A 20314-nucleotide genomic window follows, 5' to 3' on the forward strand; every position below is an offset into this window, starting at 1 on the left:
TTTCATTATTATAAAAGGATTCCATTTTCCCTTTACTTCTAATCTGCTGCTTCTAATGTGATATGAAAGGACTCCCAAATTTTCTAATAGCTTAAAAGTGGTCAAGTAAGGGACTCAGTTTCATTACCTGCAAAATGTGTCTTAAATCACTGTGTAATTTTTATGAGTTAATGCATGCAAAACACATAAAACAGTGCCTGATATAGTGTACAAACATAATAAATGTTAGCTATTACCCTTACAGAAATTAGATAACTGGACATATTAGGGTAATATGAAAATAAGCTCAAGGTAAAAAATGATAAATTTGGTTTTGTTGATTTAGGACACTCAAGGAATTTTTTTCTCAATTACTGCAGGTATACAATAAACTTCGAGGAAGTTTTCTGCTTCTGGACAAGATGGAATAACAGGGAACAAATTTACACTCTTGCCTGAAGATACTGTTTTGAAAATCAGACAAAATGTAGGAAAAACAGTTTTCAGTAGGCAACATAAGGGCTGTGATCCTTGAGAGAAAGGAAACAAAACAGGTAAACTCTTGACGGACCCAGCCTTCTGCCTAGAGGGGTTCCAACCCACAGCACAGCAGCTTCTTAGTTGAAGAGAAAGACCTTGGCATCTGGAAAAGCCCAGACAGCCAGGGTTCACAGGGCAGAGTACCCAAGATGAGAGAGTTGCACAGAAAAAGAACTCTAACATCTGCACAGTCCCCTCTAGTCTTCAGCTGAATAGAGATCAGTGTATGTGTAATAGGAAATCACCCAAAATCTGGGAAATAATACCACAAAAGTTTTAGAGGAAAAAAGCTCCAAGTTCACAAAGGGATAGGAGCAGCTCAGCTCCTGTTCCCATCAAAATAAGAAACCTCATTCTAAATACATTTGTTACAGTATTCAGAAGAGTTTTACCCAATAGCAAAGCAAAATTAGCTCAAGGCTAAATGCTTCTTTAGTCGCATGTAACAAAGTATAAAGCAAGATTTGAAAGGATGAACCTGTCTCTAAATAATCAAACCCTAGAATAAAGCTCAAAAATATTTATTAAAGTTTTAAAAGATCTGGCACCAAATAAGGTAAAACTCACAAAACCTCGAATGCAATAAAAAATTACAAAGCATGCAAAGAAGCAAGGAAATGCAGCCAATAAAGAAGAGAAAATATTTCAAATGAAAACAACTCAGAAATGACAAAGATGACAGTAAATTAGTAAACAAAGATATGATAACAATTATTACAAATCAATTCATATGTTCAAGAAGCTACAGGAAAAATTAAATATGTTAGGGACACTTGGTTGGTTGAGGAGTCTGCCTTTGGCTCAGGTCACAATCATAGGGTCTAGAGATCACATCCCACACTGGTGTCCTTGCTCAGTGGGGAGGCTGTTTCTCCCTCTGCCTGCCACTCCCCCTGCTTGTGTCTGCTCTCTAACTCACTCTCTCTGACAAATTAATTAATTAATTAATAAAAATAAAAATAAACATAAACATGTTGGACCTAATCAATACGGACATTAGTCAGATGTTGGAAATAGAGTTCAGAATGACAATTATAAAGATAATAGCTGGGCTAGAAAAAACACAGAAGATACTAGAGAACCCCTTTCTGGAGAAATAAAAGAACTAAAATCTAACCAAGTCAAAATCAAAAAGGCTATTAATGAAGCGCAATCAAAAATGGAAGCTCTTACTGCTAGCATAAATGAGACAGAAAAGAGAATAAGTGATACAGAAGACCAAATGATGGAGAATAAAGAAGCTAGGAAAAAGAGAGATGAACAACTATTGGATCCCAAGGGGAGAATTCAAGAGATAAGTGATAGCATAATATGAAACAACATTAGATGAACTGGGATCCCAGAAGAAGTGGGGGGGGGGGGCAGGAGGTACATTGGAGCAAATTAAAATAGACAACTTCCCTAATTGGGGGGAAGGAAACAGGCATCAAAATCCAGGAGGCAGAGAACCTCTCTCAAAATCAATAAAAATAGGTCAACACCTCATCATCTAATAGCAAAACTTACAAGTCTCAGAGACAAAGACAAAATCCTGAAAGCAGCTTGGGACAAGAGTTCTGTAACATACAATGGTAGAAATATGAGATTGGCAGTAGACCTAGACACAGAGACCTGTCAGGCCAAAAAGGACTGGCATGATATATTCAGAGCACTACACAAGAAAAATATGCAGCCAAGAATACTATATCCAGCTAGGCTGTCATTGAAAATAGAAGGAGAGATAAAAAGCTTCCAGGACAAACAAAACTAAAATAATTTGCAAACACCAACCCCCCCCTACAGAAAGCATTGAAAGGGGTCCTCTAAGCAACGAGAGAACCTAAAAGTAACATAGATCAGAAAGGAACAGAGACAATATACAGTAATATTCACCTTACAGGCAATACAATGGCACTAAATTCATATCTTTCAATAGTTACCCTGAATGTAAATGTGCTAAATGCCCCAATCAAAAGACAGAGGGTATCAGAATGGATAAAAAAAAAATAAGACCCACCAATATGCTGTCTGCAAGAGACTCATTTTAACTCAAAGACATCTCCAGATTTAAAGTGAGGGGGTGGAAAACCATTTACCATGCTAATGGACATCAAAAGAAAACTGGGGTGGCAATCCTTATATCAGACAAATTAAATTTTAAACCAAAGACTACAATAAGAGATGAGGAAGGACACTATAGCATACTTAAAGTATCTGTCCAACAAGATCTAACATCTTTAGATGTTATTTCGTTTAATATCTATGCCCCTAACATGGGAGTAGCCAACTATATAAACCAATTAATAACAAAATCAAAGAAACACATCAACAATAATATAATAATAGAGGGGACTTTAACACTCCCCTCACTGAAGCAGACAGTTCATCTGAGCAAAAGATCAACAAGGAAATAAAGGCTTTAAATGACACACTGGACCAGATGGACATCACAGATATATTCAGAACATTCCTTCCCAAAGCAATAGAATACACATTCTTCTCTAGCACACATGGAGCACTCTCCAGAATAGATCACATCTGGGTCACAAATCAGGTCTCAACCAGTACCCAAAGACTGGGATCATTCCCTGCATATTTTCCTACCACAATGCTTTGAAACTTGAACTCAATCACAAGAGGAGAATTGGAAAGAACTCAAATACATGGAGGCTAAAGAGCATCCTCCTAAAGAATGAATGGGTCAACCAGGAAAAAAAAGAAGAATTTAAAATTTCATGGGAACAAATGAAAATGAAAATACAACTGTTCAATATCTTGGGATGCAGTAGAGGCAGTCCTAAGAGGAAGTCTGTAACAATATATATACAAGCCTTTCTCAAGAAATAAGAAGGGTCTGAAATACACAACCTAACACTACACCTAAAGGAACTAGAGAAAGAACAGCAAATACAGCCTAAAACCAGCAGGAGAAGAGAAATAATAAAGATCAGAGCAGAAATCAGTAAAATAGAAACCAAAAAAAACAGTAGAACAGATCAATGAAACTAGAAGCTGGTTCTTTTTAGTAAGAGTGATAAACCCCTGGCCAGACTTATCAGAAAGAAAAGAGAAAGGACCCAAATTAATAAAATCATGAATGAAAGAAGAGAGATCACAATCAACACCAAAGAAATACAAACAATTATAAGAACATATTATGAGCAACTATATGCCAGCCAATTAGACAATCTGGAAGAAACAGATGCATTCCTAGAGATGTATAAACTACCAACCAAACCAGGAAGAAAAAGAAAACCTGAACAGACCAATAACCAATAAGAAAATTGTAGTAATCAAAAATCTCCCAACAAACAAGAGCCCAGGGCCAGATGGGCTTCCCAGGGAAATTCTACCAAACATTTAAAGCAGAATTAATACCTATTCTTCTGAAACTGTTCCAAAAAATAGAAATGGAAGGACAACTTCCAAACTCATTTTAGGAGGCCACCTTACCTTGATCCCAAAACCAGTCAAAGATCCCATTAAAAAAGATAATTGCAGACCAATATCCCCAGTGAAAAAGGATGCAAAAATTCTCACCAAAATACTAGCCAATAGGATCCAACAGTACATTAAAAAGATTACTCACCACGACCAAGTGGGATTTATTCCTGGGCTGCAAGGTTGGTTCAACATCCACAAATCAATCAATGTGATACAATACATTAATAAAAGAAAGAACAAAAACCGTATGGTACTCTCAATAGATGCAGAAAAGCAGTTGACAAAATACAGCATCCTTTCTTGGTCAAATCTCTTCACAGTGTAGGGACAGAGGGAACATACGTCAGTATCAAAAAAGCTATCTATGAAAAACCCACAGTGAATACCATTCTCAACTGGGAAAAAAACTGAGAGCTTTTCCCCTAATGTCAAGAACAGAGCAGGATGTCCACTATCACCACTGCTAATTAAGATAGTACTAGGAGTCCTAGCCTCAGCAATCAGGCAACAAAAACAAATAAAATGCATCTGAATCAACAAAGAAGAAGTCAAGCTCTCACTGTGCAGATGATATGATACTTGATGTGAAAAATCCAAAGATTTCACTCTAAAACTGCTAGAACTCATACAGGAATTCAGTAAAGTGTCAGGATATAAAATCAACACACAGAAATCAGCTGCATTTCTATACACTAACAACAAGACAGAAGAAAGAGAAATTAAACAGTTAATCCAATTTACAATTGTACCCCAAACCATAAGATACCTAGGAATAAGTCTAAACAATGAGGCAAAGAATCTGTACTCAGGAAACTACAGAATACTCACGGAAGAAGTTGAGGAAGACACAAGGAAATGGAAAAATATTCCATACTCATGGATTGGAAGAACAAATACTGTGAAAATGTCTATGCTACCTAGAGCAATCTACACATTTAATTCAATTCCTACCAAAATACCATCAACTTTTTTCAAAGACATGGGATAAATAATCCTAAAATTTATATGGAACCAGAAAGACCCCGAACAGCCAAAGGAATGTTGAAAAAGCAAAGCTGGTGGCATCACAATTCCAGACTTCAAGCTCTATTTACAAAGCTGCAATCACTAAGACAGTATGGTACTAACAGTAAAAGAGTCTCATAGATCAATGGAACAGAATAGAGAGCCCAGAAATGGACCGATCTTCAACAAAGCAGGAAAGAATGTCCAATAGCAAAAAGACAATCTCTTCAACAAATGGTGTTGGGAAAATTGGACAGCCACATGCAAAATGAAACTGGACCATTTCCTTACACCATCCACAAAAACAGACTCAATATGGATGAAAGACCTAAATGCGAAACAGGAATCCATCAAAATCCTTGGGGACAACACAGGCAGCAACCTGTTCAACCTCAGCTGCAGCAACTTCTTCCTAGAAACATCATCAGAGACAAGGGAAGCAAAGGCAAAAATGAACTACTGGGACTTCATCTAGATCAAAAGGTTTTGCACAGCAAAGGAAACTGTCAACAAGACCAAAACACAACAGACAAAATGGGAGAAGATATTTGCAAATGATGTATTAGATAAAAGGCTAGTATCCAAAATCCATAAAGAACTTACAAACTCAACACCCAAAGAACAAATAATCCAATCAAGAAACGGGCAGAGGACAAGAACAGACATTTCTGCAAAGAAGACACCCAAATGGCCAACAGACACATGAAAAAGTGCTCCACATCACTCGGCATCAGGGAAATACAAATTAAAACCACAGTGAGATACCACCTCATACCAGGCTAAAATTAGCAAGTCGGGAAATGACGGGTGTTGGCGAGGATGCAGAGAAAGGGGAACCCTCCCGCATTTTTGGTGGGAATGCAAGCTGGGGCAGCCACTCTGCAAAAAAAGTATGGAGGTTCCTCAAAAAGTTGAAAATAGAGCTACCCTATAACCCAGCAATTGCACTACTTAGTATTTACCCCAAAAATACAAATGTAGTGATCTAAAGGGGCACGTGCTCCCCAATGTTTATAGCAGCAATGTCCATAATAGCCAAACTATGCAAAGAGCTTAGATGTCCATCAACAAATGAATGGATAACAAAGATGTGGTGTATATATACAATGGAATATTATGTAGCTATCAGGAAAAAAAAAACCAAAATCTTGCCATTTGCAATGACATGGATGGAACTAGAGGGTATTATACTAAGGGAAATAAGTCAATTAGAGACAGACAATTATCATATGATCTCACTGATTTGATGAATTTGAGAAACAAGGCAGAGCATCATAGGGGAAGGGAGGAAAAAATGAAACAAGACAAAACCAAAGAGGGAGACAAACCATAAGAGATTCTTAATCTAAGGAAACAAACAATTGCTGGAGTGGAGGAGAGTGAGAGGGATGGGATAGCGGAGTGAAGGACACTGGAGAGGATATGTGCTGTGGTGAGTGCTGTGAATTGTGTAAGACTGATGAATCACAGATCTGTTCCCCTGAAACAAATAATACTTGTCAATAAAAAATAAATAAATAAATGACCTACCAAATAAATAAATAAACAAACAAATAAGCATGTTAAGTAGATACACAGAAGACACTTTATTAAGTGGCAACAAAATCAAATTTCTGAAGATGTCTACAATGTCAGACATGAAAAATAAAGTTGATGGGATTAACAAGTGATTAGATATTGTAGAAAAATAATAAACTTGAAAACAGCAATGGAAATTATTCAAAACAAAACAAAAGAGAAAAATGAATGGAAAAAGTAAATAATTTACTAGTGATCTGTAGGAGTACAAGAGGTCAAATATACATGCAATTGGAGTCCTGAAGGATAGAAAGAGGAATCAGAAAAAATATCTGAAGAATTAATAGCCAACAAATTTTCCAAATTTGATAAAGTATATTTCCCTTCATATCCAAGATGCAAAGTAAATCCAAACAAAGACATTACAAGAAAAGTGCAGACCAATATATCTCATAATATATGAGATACAAAATTTCTTTACAAAATCTTAGCAAATTGGATCTGACAATATATCAAAAGGATAATACATAATGACCAAGTAGAATTTATCCCAGGAAAGCAACTGTTGCTTTAATAGTTGAAAATCAACCAATTGCTGACTGACCAAATAGAAAAATTATAACACCATCTTATTAGATGCAGAAAGGCATTTGAGAAAGTACAACACTCATTCCTACTAAAAACTCTCAGAACAATAAGAAGGGGACTTTCTCAGTATAATAAAGAATATCTATGATAAACCTTCAGCAACTACCATACTTAAGGGTAAAAGACCAAACGCTTCTACTCTAAGATCACAAACAAGGCACAAACGCCCACTCTCACATTTTTTTTCATTCTCACATTTCTACTCCACCTTGCATTGGAGCTCCTAGCCTCTGTAATAAAGAAAAGGAAATTAATTAAAGGAGCCCAGATTAGAGAGGAAAAAATAAAACAATTTTTATTCTCAAAAGAAATTATTGTCTATGTAGAAAATCTTAACAAATCTACAAAAAGATACTATAAAACAAATGAATTTAGCAAATTCCCAGGAAAGAATATCAATGTAATAAAATAATCATATTTCTATATTGGCAATAAACAACTAGAAATTAACACATATTATACATATAATTTATCATACTATCAAAAAGAATGAAATACTTGGGGTGCCTGGGCGGTGCAGTCAGTTAAGCAGCTGACTCTTGGTTTTGACTCAGGTCATGATCTCAGGGTCCTGAGATCAAATCCTGCATCAGGCTCCTGAGCATGGGCTCAGCAAGGAGTCTGTTTCTCCCTTTCCTCCTGCCCCTCCCCACATTCATGTGCTCGCTGTCTCTCTCAAATAAAAAAATCTTTTTTAAAAAAAAGAGAGAATGAAATACTTAAGTATAAGTCTGATAAAAGCTATTCAAGACCTGTACACTGAAAAACTATAAAACACTGGTCAGAGAGGCTAAATGAGACTTTATTAAATGGACATGTTGCAATCCTAATGAAAATTTCATCAGGCTATTTCTAGAAATAGGCTAATTCTAAAATTCACATGGAAATGCAAAATGCTAAAATGGTCAAAACAACCTGAAAACAAAGAATTAAGCTCAAGAACTATGTATATGAGGAAATGAAACAGCTAGTTTCAGACAAGGTTAGCACCACTATATATGATATAATTTTTTTTTTTTTTTTTTTTAATGGAGAGATGGCCATCACTTTTTCCCATGTATTTTATCTTTGTAAAATATAAATATACTGCACATGTCCCCTTTAAAAACTGCTTCATCTTGTTCCCTTCATCCTTCACAGAAGGAACAACAGTAAGTTTGATAACCTTTCCAGACCTTCTTTGTACATCTATGTAAATATATACTATATACAGCCTTAAAAAATTAGAGTACTGTCTATGTTGTAATACTATGAAGGAATATATGGGAATAAGAGAAGCTTAAAATCAGGACAACTGTTACCTAGGAGCAAGGGCAGAGACATGAACAGACATTTCTGCAAAGAAGACATCCAAATGGCCAACAGACACATGAAAAAGTGTAAGGGTGTGGACAACGGGAAGGATAACAATAGAAACTAGACAGTTTCAAACCTCTTCATAATGTCTTATTTCCCAACCTGAAGGGTGGGAAACAGTATTCCTGGTTATAAATATTGCATTATTTTGTATTCTTTTTAAAACATAAATGAAACTGAATGTATCATATGGCAATTTGATTTTTTTCCTCTACGATATACAGATCTACCCATTTTACTATATATAAATGTTTCTCCCTTTTCTAATACTGCAGATTATTTAATAAAATGACTAGAAAATAGTTCACTTAGCCATTGATGGACATTTAGATTGTTTACAGTTTTATACACCACAAGTAATGTTGCTGTAACCTTCTTGTGCTGTAGAAGTCTTCCTATGTACATGTGAAGGTGTTCTATCCCAAGATAGAACTGCTGGAGCACACAACATGTGCATGTTCAATTTTTTACATTAATAAATAATATCAAAATGTCTCTCAACTGGTTATATCAGTCTACGTTCCCAATACTAGTAGTACAAAGAAACTGTTTCTCCACAATCTCAACACTGAGTATCATTAGTCTTTATTAATTTTGCTACTTTGAAATAAACATATCATCTTATCATTTTAATTCACAATTCCTTAATTAGAGTTGGGCCCCTTTTTGTATATTTATACACCATCAATATTTTCCTTTCTATAAATTGCCTATTTGTACCATTTACCAATTTTTTAAATTTAAGTTGTCTTGTCTTACTAATATTTTACAGTTCTTTTTTTTTTCTTTTTTTAAGATTTTATTTATTTATTTATTTGTCAGAGAGAGAGAGAGAGAACACAAGCAGGCAGAGCGGCAGGCAGAGGCAGAGAAAGAAGCAGGCTCCCTGCTGAGCAAGGAGCCCGATGTAGGATTCGATCCCAGGACCCTGGGATCATGACCTGAGCCGAAGGCAGTGGCTTAACCAACTGAGCCACCCAGGCATCCCATATTTTATGGTTCTTAAACACTATGTTTACAATATTTTTTTTTTTGCTACTATGCTGCAAATAATTTTTCTCAGTTTTAAAAGCCATAATGTCTGAATTCAGATCATGTTATCTTCAGTTGTAAATAACTATACATTATCACTTCTCATATGTTTCCATATTTAGCCTTATTTTTTCATCTTAATAAGGTCTTTGCTACCCCATAGTCATAAACACAATCTCTCATATTTTTTCTTAAAAATTTTATATTATGCTTTTTTACCTTCATGTTTGAATTTAATTTTTTTGAACAGCATGACACAAGAATTCAAATTAACCTGTATCCACTAGATAGCCAGCTGTCCCAACATAATTTAATACACCATAATTTTTCCCCACAATGCTTTGAGATGATACTTTTTTTTTTAAGATTTTTATTTATTTATTTGTCAGAGAAAGAGAGGGACAGAGAGCACACACAGGCAGACAGAGTGGTAGAGGGAGAAGCAGGCTCCCTGCGGAGCAAGGAGCCTGATGTGGGACTCGATTCCAGGACGCTGGGATCATGAACTGAGCGGAAGGCAGCTGCTTAACCAACTGAGCCACCCTGGTGTCCCGAGATGATACTTTGATAGACTAAATTTAATTTTATACTAGATCCGCTTCTAGACTTCCTGTTTGGTCCTACAGATTTTTTTCTATATATCCCTATATAAAATACTAATATTTTCTATATATATTTTTATATAGATCCCTATACCTGAATCAACCTGTTTTAATTATGATAGTATTATGAAGTATCAGGATAGCTATCAGATGAGTCTAACTCTTTGATCTGTTTCAAAATGTCCACTATTGTTGTATACTTGTTCCTCCATATAAACTTGAGAACCAGCTTGATAAATGCTATAAGTAGTGTGGGGAATGGGATTACAGTGATTTGCAGGCAAACTTTAAAATACTTTACACAAGGTTTATGCTGTTTTCCTTGTCAACTAAAACAACTGCCTTGTTCCCTCTCTACTGGGCATGTATCTTCTAATTGGTTTAATTAGGGTTAATTATGCTTTATGTACAATAGCAAACATGGGTAAAAGAACACAGTCACATTTTAATTCAACACTGAAGAGAATATAAATCCAGAGATAATCTCTTTACATCTATTACTCCCCTAAAAACAAGTCTTATCCACTAGGACTCTATGTATGTTCTAAACAAAACTTAGCAAATTTGGGGTTAGTGGACTTCAAAACAGTTAAAAAGCATGACTTTAACACAAATTATGAGGAAAGTCTAAATAAGAATTCTTATTCACTTTTCCTACTTTCAGAGTTATAAAAGTAAAGTTATCGATATCAAACACATTATGAACAATCTCAAAATTTCAGATTTGCTTCTCCTTATCCTTCCTGATTGAAGACACAAATATTAAAAATTGTATTTCTTCAAAAATTTTTAAGATTAACCTTTCTAGTATTACAATTAAACAACTGACAAGTATATGATTAAAATGAATTACTTGAGTATATTAGGGTAAGAGGTTTCAAGACTTTTTAAAACTATATTAATTTATTTTCTATGACTTCAAATTATAACACTCAAAGTGATTATCTTATAGTACCGTTGTGACAACTTTCAACACGGAACATTAATGTAACCTTCACAGCTGGGCATGCTGAACATATACTGAGTACCACTGGCACTGAAGCATATCTGTTATTATTATTAGGCATGCTAGTGGAATGATGACCATATTTTGCAAACATACAGGCAATTTACAAAATTATTTAAGGGTAAAAAAAAAAATCATGTCAAGGATTTCCTTTAAAATACTATAGGAAAGGGGTGCCAGGCTGGCTCAGTCGGAGGGACTCTTGATCTCAGGGTCATGAGTTTGAGCCCCAACTGGGTGTGGAGATTGCTTAAAATCAATAAATAAATAAACTCTAAAAATATTTTTTAATTAAAAAAATACTATAGGAAAAAGAGACTGAGTAAGATAGATGAAGGGCAAAAGCAGTTAATTGTTGGAGCTGGATGACAGGTTCATGAGGGCTCTTACAATGTTCTCTCTAAATTTATAAATACTTGAAAAGTTCAAAGTTTTTTTTAATGAAAATTGTATATTAATGCTGGAGAAAAACATAATCTTACTAATCTTAACATTACAATGTGTTTCTCCAGAACTGAAAAATTAAGTACTTTTATTCTAAGATCATCTCAAAATTAAAATTAGTTTGGACCTGCACTTTAAAAGTTTCATAACAAAAGATCCCAACTGTGCACTTCGGAACAGCAAAAACATCTCTGTAATCAACTACAAAACCAAAAATTAATTCTGATCTCTTTCCTGCTTTAATCTGTATTATTCTATTGCATCTGAAGCTCTATCAAGGGTACAAAATGTTCCAAGATTATAGAACAAAGTGTGTCTTCCTCTCAAAGGCAAGCTACTGCTGGTGTGTAACCAACATCAGCCTTCTGTGGATAAAAATAGCCTTCAAACACCACATGCACCAAAGACAATAGACCCAAGGAAAGTCAGGCAGAACAAAGCAGTTACCAGGGAGGAATTCTGCCAGCTGAGAGCTTGCCCTTCTGCCCTTCACACAAGAGTCTGTTTGCAACTGAGACTGGATTCTTGATTCCTATAAAAATAAAATTGTCAGAAAATGAAGTCAGAAAAATATCTTCAGGTTTCCCACTAAGTTTTGTGGATGTTTCAATAAAACAATTTTAAATATCTTAGAAAACTCTTCTTTTATATATACTAATGAAAACCCTTAATTATCATGAATAATATGGATAAAATCAACAAATAAATGAATATCCAGTAGAGAGAAGAACATACATTCTCATGTTTTGTCATATGCTACGGCAGCAAAGACTGAATTTGAAATAATTGATATTTAAGTTAGGTCCCTTGTTAATAGATTTCAGAATAGATTTCAGAATAGAATAGAGATACCGAAAATGAGGCATCTACTTTCAAAAACTGAATTTCTTCCAAAGAATAAACATGATTACAAACAGCTTCAAGTTTACCGTGGTGGGGGGAGAGGGGGAATGAATGGCCAAAAATTTTCAATCTCGCCTACAAGAGAGACAGAATAAAGAGAATATCCTACAAATCAAGTAAGAGTGGGGAGAAGAGGCCAAGTATGTACAAGACTGTAACCTAAAATATGGTTCAGATTGTTTCCAGGAGGGAAAACAGAATGTGAAGAAAAGCAAGAAGAGGATGCTTATCTGGGAGGAATACTAGGACAGTATTAGTGTGAAAAACAGTCATGATGACAATGATGACAAATAAGGCAATGTGATGATGACTGAAGACTCAGTATCTAATATATACCAAAGCCTTAAATATATCAGATTAATTCATTGATTTCTTAACTCTATCATATAAGTATACTTATGAACCTTGAGGTTCATAGTACTGAGGAAATATCCGCACAGAGGGTTAAGTCACCTGCCCAAGATCATAGAGCTGAGATTTTGACAGAAGCAGCTAATGCCAGAGACCACACGCTTAACTACTAACCAATGGATGCCTCTCAGGACACCATCAGTACCAAAATAAAAAATAAAAATATCAATCAATCAATGAATCAGCAGTGGGATATAAAAAGAGTATTAAAACTCAAATTAAGGTCACCACATTGACTCAAAACAAAACTATCTAGCTAAACAACAAAAACATGCCACCAAAAAAACATATGAAATACCGAATAAAGGAAAAGCTCAGATCTATATACTTCCTCTTAAAACATATCTCTGTATATGATGATCTAATACTTAAAGACTTTGATAACTGTCAATTAAGTTATAAATTTAAATCTAAAAATTCTGCATCAAAACTTCAAAAGGATCTCTATGATATATGACAAGTTGACTCTTAAATTCATCAGGAAAAGAAAACTTTGGGGGTCAAAATGAAGAGGTATTCACCCTTCAAGATACCATTTCTTGGGCGCTTGGGTTAAGCCTCTGTCTTCGGCTCAGGTCATGATCTTAGGGTCCTGGGATCAAGTCCCACATCGGGCTTTCTGCTCAGCAAAGAGCCTGCTTCCCCCTCTCTCTCTGCCTGCCTCTCTGCCTACTTGTGATCTCTCTCTCTGTGTCAAATAAATAAATAAATCTTTGTTTAAAAAATACCGTCTCTTATTAAAAACTATTCTTAATTTAAAAAGTGTGGTTTGAGCACAAGCAGACAAATACATCAATGGAACAGAATAAAGCTAAAGTTCAGAATAGACCACACAAGCATTTGAATGTTTAATACATGACATAGACAGTATTTCAAATGAGTAGAAAAAGACAGACTCTATATGAGAGGTAGAAAGAACACAGAGTGATGGGAGTCAGACTGTTTTATAACTCTACCTGCTATCTATTGCTTCTCAGCTATAAATTCTCCCTTCACTGCCTGACCTGTGAAAATGGATATGGGCCCTTTAAATATGCTTCCTTTGCCAGTTGGCACACTGGTAGCTTTGACAGTAGAGGGCACTGGAGACACACTGTAGGAAGACCAGGTGGCTTCTTAGGCAGGCTTGGAGAGCTTCAGTTTTTCTTCACTATTTGGCCCACATGGTATTCTCTGGTGCTAAGTGCCTTCAAGGTGCAGCTTTCTGCAGCATTTGGCCACCACATGTTTTCTCCAGCTCCTGATTCAGGCTACAGCAGCATAGCTGACAGCCCCAGAAAGAACAGGACTTTGCCCAGCTCGAGTCACAAACGTTCTCAGCCTCATAGGCACAAAGAGTGAAGTGTCCCATGGGGAGAGGGCCGTCGGGTAAGCCAAAAACCCAGTCTTTACCCTGTGCAACAGAGGTTCAATTCACATAGTTTCCTCACCCCCATGTGCCCACCTACCAGCCTGAGCTCATCTGTGCCCCACAGGATTGTTCTTGGTCTCACAGTGACTGTGGCCTGTGTACCCAGCAACTTCTCGGCTAGGCAGTGGGCTACAACCACACCTTCTTCAATAAGGTCCAAATCTTCCAAGTTTATCCTTACTTGGGTATTCTCCTTCTGCCCTAGAATACATTTTGAGTTCTCTTTCCATCTTTGTATAGTTACTCTCCTATTACTGTTTAACAGTTCTGTACATTAAACATTCCCTATTTAATCTACCATGTGATTTGTCTCCTACTTGGACCCAGACTGATAAAGTAACCTTGGGCCAATTACTAAATATCTTCTGTATTTCAGATTCCTTATCTGTGAAATGAGGATAAAAGTAGTGTCCTCAAAAGGTAATTGTGAGAATTAAATGACTGCATACATATGAACTACGGAGAACAATGCATGGTATGTAACAATCACCCAATGAAAAATTGTTATTATTATTGTTATTATTCAAGATTATGTAGGGACAATTTGTTGGTTATTTCAGAAAAAAACAATGCATTAAAAAAGTAAGTGAAAAATAAATTATAAGTGTATGAGAAGAAAATATAGGTGAATATACTTATAATTATGAGGGAAACCTTAAGAAATGCAAAATACAAAAGACACAAAAAAAATAAGTAATAAGTTTGAAAATAAAAATTTTTAATTCTAATATAATAAAGCACATTATAAGTAAAGTTAAAAGGTAAGCCACAAGAGATATGAAACAGTTCACAGAGAAATGCTAATGGCCTTTAAACATGAAATTTCATTACCAATAAAATTTCATAATGAAAGAAATTAAAATTAAAACTAATTGATAGACTCTTTCTTACCCATCATAGAAGCCAGAAAGGATAAAGAAGATTGGAACAAGTGAATAACCAAATTGACCAAACCGGCACATACAGAACATGTACCCAACAACCACAAAATAATTACTCTTTTAAAAAGTCCACACGGAATGTTTAACAAAGCATACCATAAACAGGGCCATAAAGCAAGTCTCAAAAAGCATAGAAGGAATCATATAAGGAAGCATAAGGAATCATATAAAGGATGTTCTCTGACCACCGTGAAATTAAACTAGAAATCAAGGGGAAAAAAAGCTAACTAAAAAGTCCTTAAGTAGGGGCGCCTGGGTGGCTCAGTGGGTTAAAGCCTCTGCTTTCGGCTCGGGTCATGGTCTCAGGGTCCTGGGATCGAGCCCCGCATTGGGCTCTCTGCTCGGCGGGGAGCTTGCTTCCTCCTCTCTCTCTCTCTGCCTGCCTCTCTGCCTACTTGTGATCTGTCTGTCAAATGAATAAATAAATCTTTAAAAAAAAAAAAAAAAGTCCTTAAGTAAAGACATTTGACAACTCATTTGAAAAAGACAAATTCCTTGAAACTCACATGAGAGGAAAACATAATCTTATAACTCTTAAAGAAATAGAATCCATTTTTTAAAACTTCCTACAAAGAAAATGCCACTAATTTAGAATAACTAATGAGTTCTCAGAAGAAATCATTCCAATCATATGCAAACTGTTTCCTAGGAAAAAAAAAAGTCCCAATTCATTTTGTGAGGTCAGCTATAACAGGATTCCAAAACCTGAAAATAATATTCCAAGAAAGGAAAAGTAAGCCCAATCTAATACATGAACATAGATGTCAAAATCTTAAACATCAGCAACTTGAACCCAACAGAATATAAAGATTCAAACATGACCAAGAAGACTCTATGCCAATAAAAGGAACATTCAAAAATCAATCACAAATTTCATCATGTTTAACAAAATATAGGAAAAAACTCTTTACCTCAACAGACACAGAAAAGCATTTTATGATAATTCAATCAATACCCATTTGTAATAAAAACTATCAGTAAACTAAGATTAGAAGGGAACTTCCTCAATCTGCTAAAGGATATCTATGAGAGTCCAAAAGCTAGCAGAGCATACAGAATGGTAAAATATTTAATGTTCTCCCTCTAAGATCAGGAACAAAGCAAGGATGTACACCATCCCCACTTACATTCAGCATTGTACTGAATGTTACAGCCAGTATAGTAAAGTAAGAAAAAAATGAAAAGTTTAAATATTGAAAAGGACAAAGTAAAATTGCATGAGTCATAGGTAATATAATTGTGTATACAGAAGTTACATGGGGTGGCTCAGTGGGTTAAGCCTCTGCCTTCAGCTCGGATCATGATCCCAGGATCCTGGGATCGAGTCCCACGTCCGGCTCTCTGCTCGGCGGGGAGCCTGCTTCTTCCTCTCTCTCTCTCTCTGCCTGCCTCTCTGCCTACTTGTGATCTCTGTCTGTCAAATAAATAAATAAAATCTTTAAAAAAAAAAAGAAGTTACATGGGAACCTATTTTTTCAAATGCTAGAATAAGTGAATTCATCAAGGCTAGTGAATTCAAGCCCAATAACAAAATTCAATTATATTTCTGAATTCAATAAAACAATTAGACACTTTAAATTTATATACTTATATACTTATAATAACATCAAAAACTAAGTATCTAGAATAAATCTAGTAAAAGATATATATCATATTTATACTGAAAACCATAAAACAATGCTGAGGAAAAAACATGAGTAACATTTATATAAATATACATATCCTATATTTGTGGACTGGAATATCCAATACTGTTAAGACATCAATTGTCCACAAATGATTCTATATACTCAATGCAATACCAATCAAAATCCCAGCAGGGTTTTATTATGGACATTGACAAGCTGACTCAAAAATTTTGTGAAAATGCCCAGACACCTAGAATAGCCAATATAACCTTAAAGGAAAAAAAAGAAAAGAAAAAAAAAAAAGGAAGTTAGAAATCTTACACAAACCAGTTATCAAGTGATACATATATATCACTAATATAAATATATTAGAAAACATAAAAAATATAAAGCTATAGTAATCAAGAAAGTATGGCAATAAATAGAACAGTAGAGTAGAACAGAGGGTACAGGAACAAGCCATTGTACATATAGTCCATCACCTGATTTGCCAGCACAGTTATGTGAAGAGAACATTGTCCTTTCTATTGACAATGGCAATGAACCAAGTGGATATCCATAAGAGAAAAAAAATTAATGTCAGCTCCTATCTCACATACACTAAAATTAATCTGGGCTTGATAAAAGAGCTAAACGTGAAAGGTAAAAAATAAAGAACCAAGATGCCCTTCAACGGACGAATGGATAGGGAAAATGTGGTCTATATACACTATGGAGTATTATGCCTCCATCAGAAAGGATGAATACCCAACTTTTGTAGCAACATGGATGGGACTGGAAGAGATTATGCTGAGTGAAATAAGTCAAGCAGAGAGAGTCAATTATCATATGGTATCACTTATTTGTGGAGCATAACAAATAGCATGGAGGACATGGGGAGTTAGAGAGGAGAAGGGAGTTGGGGGAAATTGGGAGGGGAGGTGAACCATGAGAGACTATGGACTCTGAAAAACAATCTGAGGGGTCTGAAGTGGTCGGGGGGGGGGCAGTGGGAGGTTGGGGTACCAGGTGGTGGGTATTATAGAGGGCACAGATTGCATGGGGCACTGGGTGTGGTGAAAAAATAATGAATACTGTTATGCTGAAAATAAATAAATTTAATTTTAAATAAATAAATAAAATAAAATAAAAGTACTATTAGGGATGCCTGGTGAGTTCTGTCAGGAGAGCATGTGACTCTTGATCTCTGGGTCATGAGTTCAAGCCCCACAGTGGGTGTAAACCTCACTTAAAAAAAAAAAAAACACCAGAACTATTAAAAGAAAAAAATGGAGACAATCTTCATAACTTTGGGTAGGCAAAGATTTCTTAAATAAAATATTTTTTAAATAACCATAAAGTAAAAGGTTGGTAATCTAAACTACATTAGAATTAAAAACTTCAGTTCATCAGAAGACAGCATTAGAAGAATAAAAACATGGGGGCGCCTGGGTGGCTCAGTGGGTTAAGCCGCTGCCTTCAGCTCAGGTCATGATCTCAGGGTCCTGGGATCGAGTCCCGCATCGGGCTCTCTGCTCCGCGGGGAGCCTGCTTCCTCCTCTCTCTCTCTCTCTGCCTACTTGTGATCTCTCTATGTCAAATAAATAAATAAATTCTTTAAAAAATAAAAATAAAAAAAAATAAAAAAAAAAGAAGAATAAAAACATGATCCACAGACTAGGAGGAGATATACATAACACAGGTATCTGACAAATGATCTGCATTCAAATATATAAAGTATTTCAACAAATCAATGAAAAAAGATAATCCAATAAAAATATGCAAAAGACTTTTGAACATAAAACAAGAATATCTAAATGGCTAATAAGTATGTCATAAGGTTCTCAGTATCATTAGTCACCAGGGAAACTTAAATTAAAACAATTAATGCTGGGGCACCTGGGTGGCTCAGTGAATTAAAGCCTCTGCCTTCAGCTCGGGTCATGATCCCAGGGTCCTGGGATCAAGCCCCACATTGGGCTCTCTGCTCAGCGGGGAGCCTGCTTCCCCCTCTCTCTGTCTCTCTACCTGCTTGTGATCTCTCTCTGTCTGTCAAATAAATAAATACAATATTTAAAAAAAAAAAAAACAATTAATGCTACTGCACAGATACCAAAATTGATGAATTTTATTTTTTTTAAGATTTTATTAATTACTAAATGAATGAGAGAGAGAGAGAGAGCACAAGTAGAGGGAGCAGCAGGCAGAGAGAGAGAGGGAGAATCAGGCACCCCACCAAGCAAGGAGCCCAACATATGGTTCGATGCCAGGACCCTGGGATCATGACCTGAGCCAAAGGCAGACACTTAACCAACTGGGCCACCCAGGCCACCCCAAAATTGATACATTTTAAGAAGAATAGCAATGCCAAATGCTGGCCCTCATGTAGTGTAACTAAAATGCTCATACAGTGCAGAGTGTAAGTATAGATTATAACTACTTAGGAAAACTGTCCAGCAGTATCAACTAAAGCAAAGCACATTATGTACCCAAATGTATCATCCAGTATAATGTTGAACAGAAGTGATGAGAGTGAACACTGCTATATTATCCCTGATCTTAAGGATAGGACTTTTTTTTTAAGATTTTATTTATTTATTTGACACAGAGAGAGAAAGAGAGAGAGATCACAAGTAGGCAGAGGCAGAGAGAGAGGGGGAAAGCAGACTCCCTGCTGAGCAGAGCATCTGGATGTGGGGTTCAATCCCAGGACCCTGAGATCATGACCTGAGCCGAAGGCAGAGACTTAACCCACTGAGCAACCCAGGCACCCAAGGATAAGATCTTAATGGTAAACATCATTCCAAATCTTAGGTTTATAACCAAGATAATTAAGAACATATGTATACCAAAAGACATGTACAAGAATATTCATTGGAGCAGTCAAAAACTAGAAACTATTCAAATATCCATGAAAAGGAGAATAGATAATTCATTATATATTCATGCAATAAAATACTACTAAGTAATAAAAAGAAAAAAATTACTGTGACAGTGTCAAACTCACAGGCATAGTGTTAAGGAAAAAAAAAAAAGACACAGAGGTGTATGATTCCACTCATATAAACTTCAGGAACAAGCAAACTGATCTATGGTACCTACAGTCTAAATTAGGGGAGAACAGGAGGAGGGGGTAAAGCAGGAGCAGAGTATAGGCAGTATGGACTAGGAATAGCATAGAAAACCCTCCTGGGATTATGGAAATGTTCTTTTTTTTTTTTTTTTTTTTAAAGATTTTTTATTTATTTATTTTCGAGAAAAAGCACATACAAGCAGGGGAGGGAGAAGAACAAGCAGACCCCCGGCTAAGTGCAGTGCGAAAAGCCCAACGCAGGGCTAGATCCTAGAACCCTGAGATCAGGAACTGAGCTGAAATCAAGAGCCTGATACTCAACCAAGGCCACCCAGGCACCCTGAAAATGTTCTGTATTTTCACATGGAAATATTTCATATCTTGCCCTGGATAATGGTTTATATAGCTGTATATA

The 20314-nt window shown here is 35.8% G+C and overlaps 1 protein-coding gene and 1 long non-coding RNA gene across 10 annotated transcripts in view; one reads left to right on the forward strand and one right to left on the reverse strand.

The window, feature by feature from the left end:
* TASP1 (taspase 1) overlaps positions 1-20314 on the reverse strand; it is a 264514-nt gene that overhangs the window by 205974 nt on the left and 38226 nt on the right. For all 9 annotated transcript variants that reach the window (XR_004287596.1, XR_004287593.1, XR_004287595.1 and 6 more), the window contains one exon: positions 12001-12085. Coding sequence is in view for 3 of the 9 variants with exons in the window: in XM_032351428.1 (XP_032207319.1) it covers positions 12001-12085 (85 nt within the window). In the remaining 6 variants the exon portion in view is untranslated. The remainder of the gene's footprint in view (positions 1-12000; positions 12086-20314) is intronic.
* On the forward strand, positions 1754-19493 carry LOC116595271. The gene is made up of 3 exons (XR_004287597.1): positions 1754-1867; positions 3303-3305; positions 19474-19493. It is a non-coding gene; the product is annotated as an uncharacterized LOC116595271 (long non-coding RNA).

This window comes from Mustela erminea, chromosome 7 (assembly GCF_009829155.1).
Source record: "Mustela erminea isolate mMusErm1 chromosome 7, mMusErm1.Pri, whole genome shotgun sequence".
NCBI lineage: Eukaryota > Metazoa > Chordata > Mammalia > Carnivora > Mustelidae > Mustela > Mustela erminea.